This window comes from Leiobunum rupestre, chromosome 3 (genome assembly GCF_980474605.1).
Source record: "Leiobunum rupestre chromosome 3, qqLeiRupe1.1.hap1, whole genome shotgun sequence".
Taxonomy (NCBI): Eukaryota; Metazoa; Arthropoda; class Arachnida; order Opiliones; family Sclerosomatidae; genus Leiobunum; species Leiobunum rupestre.
Genome location: NC_143386.1, coordinates 57,274,890 through 57,280,962, shown reverse-complemented (window position 1 = coordinate 57,280,962; position 6,073 = coordinate 57,274,890). Strand labels below are relative to the sequence as shown.

The following is a 6,073-nucleotide window of genomic DNA, read 5'->3' as shown; positions in this document are numbered from 1 at the left end:
TAGTACAGTTTATAGGGGGAAAATCCTTGCTCGCGGAATTTCGACGAATGTGTTGGCCGTAGTAACGCGAACAGCGCGTGATCAAAGTTGGCCGTGGTATGATGAACTTTTCGCATTTTTCGCGTAATTTAACTGAAATGTAGACCATGGGTGTTTTTGATTAACTATAGTCTTCCTTAGACATTCCTTTCCTCCTTTGCCAGCTAATTTTTGCATAACGCTTTTTTTTTCTTCGATTGAAACTGCTATAATTCCTTTAGTTTTCTTTAGTTAAGTTTTTCTTCGAGGATTTCGCGCTCGTAATTTGAATTTAGTTTATGTTTATCCCGTTAGAGGTCGGTAAAACGTTCTTAGCTGCTGCATTGCAGACGAATCTTTCTACAGACGAGGCTTATCGATTTCGTGTACAATGGTGAGGTTACGTTAATTTTTTTCGGATTTGTTTGTTGGTAAAACAGTTTTATCCGACCCGATATATTAAACGGATTATACAGGTTTTACAAGGTTTTGTTGAAAATAATATGAAATGCCTTGGTTTTTAAAACGTGTGGTTAACCTTTACCCTTGGCCATTTGCGACTGACTTGAGATTCATGTTGCCAAGGTTAAACGGCGGTAGTAAACGAACACTTAAACCTACTCTTAAAATATTTGTCTGCAAATTAAGTACGCAGTTTGATGAAAACTTAACGTTAGATCCTTCGATTCCCAAAACAATCGAAGAGTATCTAACTCAAAAATCTTTAAAACCAGTAGTTCAACCAAAGAACCCTCTTATGTTGAGAGTCGCGATTATTGGTGCTCCGAATGCTGGTAAATCAACACTTACAAACAAACTAATGGGATGGAGAGTGTGTTCAGTTTCAAATAAAGTTCATACAACTAGATTCAACACCTGCGCAGTTAAAACCATTGGTAGTACCCAGATTGCTTTCTTGGATACTCCTGGTCTTATAACCCCAGAAATTGCTTTAAAGCATAAACTAGAACCATCTTTGGTCATAGATCCGGCAAACTCTCTTCGTGATGCTGATGCTGTTGGGATAATTATTGATGCCTCAAATAAATATTCCAGTAATCAACTTGATCCAAATCTTTTGAATTTGCTTCTGAAGAACCAAAATAAGGAAATTTTTTTGGTTTTAAATAAGTGTGATTGTGTGAAATCAAAGTCAACGTTGTTGTCCATAACTAGAAGCTTGACCGGAGGCATTATGGGGGATGTTCGAGTAGGCAAGCCAAAAAATCTTCCAGTTGATAATATAAGCGAATCAGAGCAACTCAAGCGGTTGTTTAATAAAACTAAGCAGTCCCTCTCTACAGCTGGTGATGTTGAAGTTGAAGTTAAAACGATGAAAGGAAAAATAAGCTACTCCAGTTTCTCTAAAGTATTTTTTGTCTCTGCACTGACTGGTGATGGAGTTAGTAATATACTGGACTATCTGGCGAATATAGCCTTACCTCACCCCTGGTTGTATCATCCTACATTTATCACTGATCAAACCCCTCAAGAAGTCGCCATTATGGCCTTGAGAGGCCAAATTTTAAATCAATTTAAGAAGGAAATACCTTACAAACTGGAAATACAAATAGAAATGTGGGAAATGGAGAATCCCTCGCTGTTACGAATATCCATGACTATAAATTGTGGCTCTCCACGATTGGTCCGAAAAATTATTGGATATAAAGGGGAAATTGTACGGAAATTAGTTGACTTAACTAGACAAGAGTTAGCTGATACTTTTCGGTGCGATATTTTTCTAAAACTAATTGTAATTAGTGAAAAATAGTTTTTACTAGTCGGATGTAATGAACCCCATAATATGAATAAAGAGACAAAATAATTTAACAAAATACTTCAGATTTATTTCTTTCGAAAACATGATCAGAGATTCAACGCAAGAATGCATTTATAAATATAATGTAGACATTGCCAGAAAAAATATTTACTATAGTTTCCAATTTCTTTTTATACTTGTAAAATTTATCTTCAAAACTAAACATTGTACCAAAATTGGTTACAGTTTTTAACACAACATAAATAGACATGTTATGCCTATTTTTTAAACACCATTAAAATACTTGTTACATATTATGTGACCTTAACGGTTTTTATTTGAGAACAAACTAATGGTGTTGGTTAAAGGTCTTAGACACCAAATTTTACCTTAACATTAATAAGGCTGTTTTTTGTCTTTAAAAAAAATCTTTGGCAATAAAAATTTAAAATATAGTAAGACCAAGATTTTTGAATTTGTAAAACTGTTGAGGAATTGAAAATTATTTCTCAAGGAAATTACCCTGGTATTTTTTGTAATTCATTATCTTTATTTTCAACTGGGTATCTCCCTTTGGTCAAATAAAAAAGAGTTTTAAATTTACACAATGATAATTTAAAAGTATTTTAATACTGATAAAATTAAAAACCAGTAAGTCAATTCTGTCATTTTTGTAAATAATAATAGTTGCCTGCAACAAAGTTTTTTTTTTATAAATAACGTGACTTAATTAAATCTAAATAGGATGGGAATAACAGGGACGACTAGAAATATAACTATTTAAAAAATTGTATTGGAAGAATAAGATTATCGGAACTAAACCATTTACTTTTTAAGCTGCTCTTTGACGAATGATAGTGTAAGGGAGTGTATAAGTAATCTACTTTTTGAACTCGTGTTCGTGTAAATATCATTGTTTTTTTTTGTATAATTTTACTCCGAATCTATAACTATGCCATCATCTGGCCCATTAGAGAAAATAGTAGTCTCGTGTAAGTCAACTTGTATTTTCACATTGCACAGTCCACTGAGGTCTTCTTCTTCCAATACTTCCATGCTCTTTTGTCTCAGCACGCGAGATTCCCAGCAATGATCTTTATTATTGTCAAGAGGGGAAACCGAGTTACAACTGGAAGCGTCCGTGTCATCTGGCGGAAGACTAAACCTTCCACTATCTTCACTCATCTTGCGTTGATTAGCAAGTTCAGAGTTTTTTAGTTTTGTATTCGCGTATTGCCAGTGCGTAAATGGTGGTGTATAGTCGAGTAAGCCCAACGTAACGTTTGTATTTGCGCTGCTCGAAGACACAGCGGAACTATTTCTGGGTAAATGTTTTTTGGGTGGTAACATCGCTCCCGCATTAGACGCATCTTGGCCACATTTTTTATCTTTCAGCCAAGTAAACAAATCCTTACGTATGGATCTATTTAACAGCCCGTAAATCAATGGATAACAGGGCAGGCATAATGTGGCAATTCCGAATGTTACTTGTCGATGTACAGAATCGACTGATATCACATGGTTAAAAGTTAAAAATACCGCCACAATGTGGGGTACCCAACATATGTAGAAAACACCCAGTATGCAGGAAATAACGGCGAAACCCCTGACTGGGGATTGCAATACTATGGAAAGCCAGCTGGGTTTTCTGACGTAATTTCTGGCTAAATATCGTTTCGCCACGACGGCGGTAGATGGCGATACCGTCGCGTCGGAGCTTCGGGTAGTGACTATGGATCCTGTGGCGGTTTCTAGGTCGCGCACGGAGGCGCTGACGGTTCCGATATGGATTTTCTTATATTTTGATCGGGCCACTTTGAAGATGCATCCGTAGGATGTTGTCATGATAACGGCTGGAACTAGGAAATCGAACCAAAGCTGTATCCAGGCGTACCCTTGTTGGCTCTCAATGTGAACCCGGCACGTGGCAATAGACGGCTCATAAACGATCCTAAACAAAAAGAAACGCACGTGTTAGATATGAGATATAAGCGTGATCGTATCTAGTGGGTCATGGAACAATGACCTTGAAAAAAGCACACAAAGACCTCTTTCAGATCCGTTACTCGTTTTTTTTTAATTCTCTTTTTACTCCAATGTCGAGGTTTATTAGACCCCACACACTGACTGAAACGCCAAAACCATACGCCTTAATTCGTCTGTAATTAATTTCGAACACAACCTTCATTTTTTTCCACAATATTTAACGCACTTACTAAAAACTCGTTTAAAACTGGTATCGACAGTAACCTACGCGGATTATAACTAAGGCACAGTTATGTAAAATATATTGACATAAAAATTTGATAAGATATTTTTCGTTTACCAAAAATATAACTTACAGAAATTTGATATTTCTGAGATCGTTTTGACCCTAATTTTCCGAAAAAAAAATGAACTTTTAAACTGAAATTTATCAATTATTTTCGAGGTATCGATATATAAATATTTCGATAAAATATTAAGCAACGACATTTTTTCGCTTCGCTGGTTAGTATTAACATAAGTGTATAATATCGTTACATAAGTGTGACACTTCCTATTCTTCACATGCAAAAGTTTAACTGAGAGCTATTCACAAGACGGACTGCATTACGGGCTTCGTCGCCGTTTTGCGTCCCCTTGCTAACGGGTCACACGCAGCCTTTGACAGCGCCTCGCTAGGGGGAAATTTTCTTTGTGATGAAGTCACTCCGTTACTAGCTCTCAGTAAAATATTTCCCAAAGTGACAAACTTATGGAACAATATTATAGACTTATGGTATTAACCATAGATATATACGGGAAAAGACAGCTAGCAAAAGACCCATATTTTCTGGATGCGCTACGTAATAGTGCTGTCTATCGGTGTTCAAAATTAGTATTTGGAAAAATTTATATTAGGCCTAATAAATAATGTTGATAGTCCTTTTGGTGGAAAGATGGCGCTATAACGTAGCGTATCCACATAATACGCGTTGTCTGCTAGCTGTCGCTTCCGTATCAGTCCCTCGTAGAATTGTGGATCTATACTATTTCATATATCGACGGTACTGCGGATATTCTAAGCCGTTCATGGTTTGTGGTAAAAGTTCGTATGCTCTTAGAATTTTCATGACACTTTCACATAGATTACCGCCATCTGTATTAACGTTTTGTAATTAAAAAGCACACGAAACTTCACTACGAAGAATGCGAGGGCGGTACCAGATAGCCCCATATTCGTAGGTACTAGGATGCATTCTTGGTATAAAAATTCCAAATATTTTTTGGTGCTTTCTCTTACAAGGAGAGTACCCGAGGTGTTCATTGCCGATTTAGTTCAAAGTCGGCCGTAATGTGGACCTATATGAGATACGAAATTTACCAAAAGGAGACGTTGCACTACCCATTAGATTTGCCATGGCAACCGAAAATGTTTTTGACCACTTACAACCAAAATAAGATTTTCCCTTATTTTACCCAAAATTTGTTACAACTTTACCCTAAAAATGTTTCAATTTACCCAAACTTGATGAAATTTACCTAAATGTGGTCCAAATTACACATTTCGTGATTTTCAAAATTTTTCAAAATTTTCGTAGCTAGGACCCTGTGAAACCGAGAAAATCCCATGCTTTTTTAAATGGAGATTTTATCGTTTTAAGTGATCAAAAACATTTTCGGTTGCTATAGCAAAACGAATGGGTAGTGCAACGTCTCCTTTTGGGAAATTTCATATCTCATATAGGTCTACATTACGCCCGACTTTGAACAAAATCGGCAATAAACACCTCGGGTACTCTCCTTGTTAGTGTCGTCGACATTCGTCATAGTTTAACATGGCAACGAACATAAGCCACACCCACGAGCAAGCTACGAATACCAATTCCATTTCATAATTAACCGAAAATATGCTGCAGATTTATTTATGACATTTTTAATAATTCTAGTAAAGAAGCTTAGACCTAGAGTATTGGTAAATATTGACAAAAGTAGCTTAGAGAATCCAAATTATCTAGGTTGGAACAACTTGCGTAACAAGCGCGTACAGGAGTGGAATTTTCATTTCTACATAAACCTACGTCCCTTGCGAATTTGAATTTAACGAATAAGAAATCCGTATTGCAAAATATCCCGGTAGTTATTAGACGCTTAAGTCGGAAGAGAGGTACGTGGTAAAGTCACTATAGTTAATCATAATTTAGGGCATAAGTAACATAATATCCAGAACTATGACTCTAAATGATTCCTTTAAAGGGACACAGAATCGTTCGAATTCTGAGTGGGAGGCTACATAATCACAGGTTTTGGTATGCCCGAGTTAGTTAATAATTG

General features: G+C 36.3%; 2 protein-coding genes across 4 annotated transcripts in view; one reads left to right on the top strand and one right to left on the bottom strand.

The window, feature by feature from the left end:
• The first annotated feature begins 379 nt into the window (after window positions 1–379).
• On the top strand, window positions 380–1,843 carry LOC149953046 (GTPase Era, mitochondrial). The gene has a single exon (XM_090168770.1). It carries the CDS (start codon window positions 527–529, stop codon window positions 1,787–1,789), a length of 1,263 nt encoding a protein of 420 aa, XP_090024896.1. The 5' UTR covers window positions 380–526; the 3' UTR covers window positions 1,790–1,843.
• A 70-nt stretch (window positions 1,844–1,913) lies between these two features.
• The window catches only part of LOC149953045 (G protein-coupled receptor 161B-like), a 29,040-nt gene continuing 24,880 nt past the window's right edge, over window positions 1,914–6,073 (bottom strand). For all 3 annotated transcript variants that reach the window (XM_090168768.1, XM_090168769.1, XM_090168767.1), the window contains exon 5: window positions 1,914–3,728. In XM_090168768.1, the coding sequence (XP_090024894.1) occupies window positions 2,711–3,728 (1,018 nt within the window). In that variant the 3' untranslated portion in view covers window positions 1,914–2,710. The remainder of the gene's footprint in view (window positions 3,729–6,073) is intronic.

Bases quoted from the DNA above. Each gene is read 5' to 3' on its own strand.
- LOC149953046 (XM_090168770.1), top strand. From the start codon at position 527: ATGCCTTGGTTTTTAAAACGTGTGGTTAACCTTTACCCTTGGCCATTT.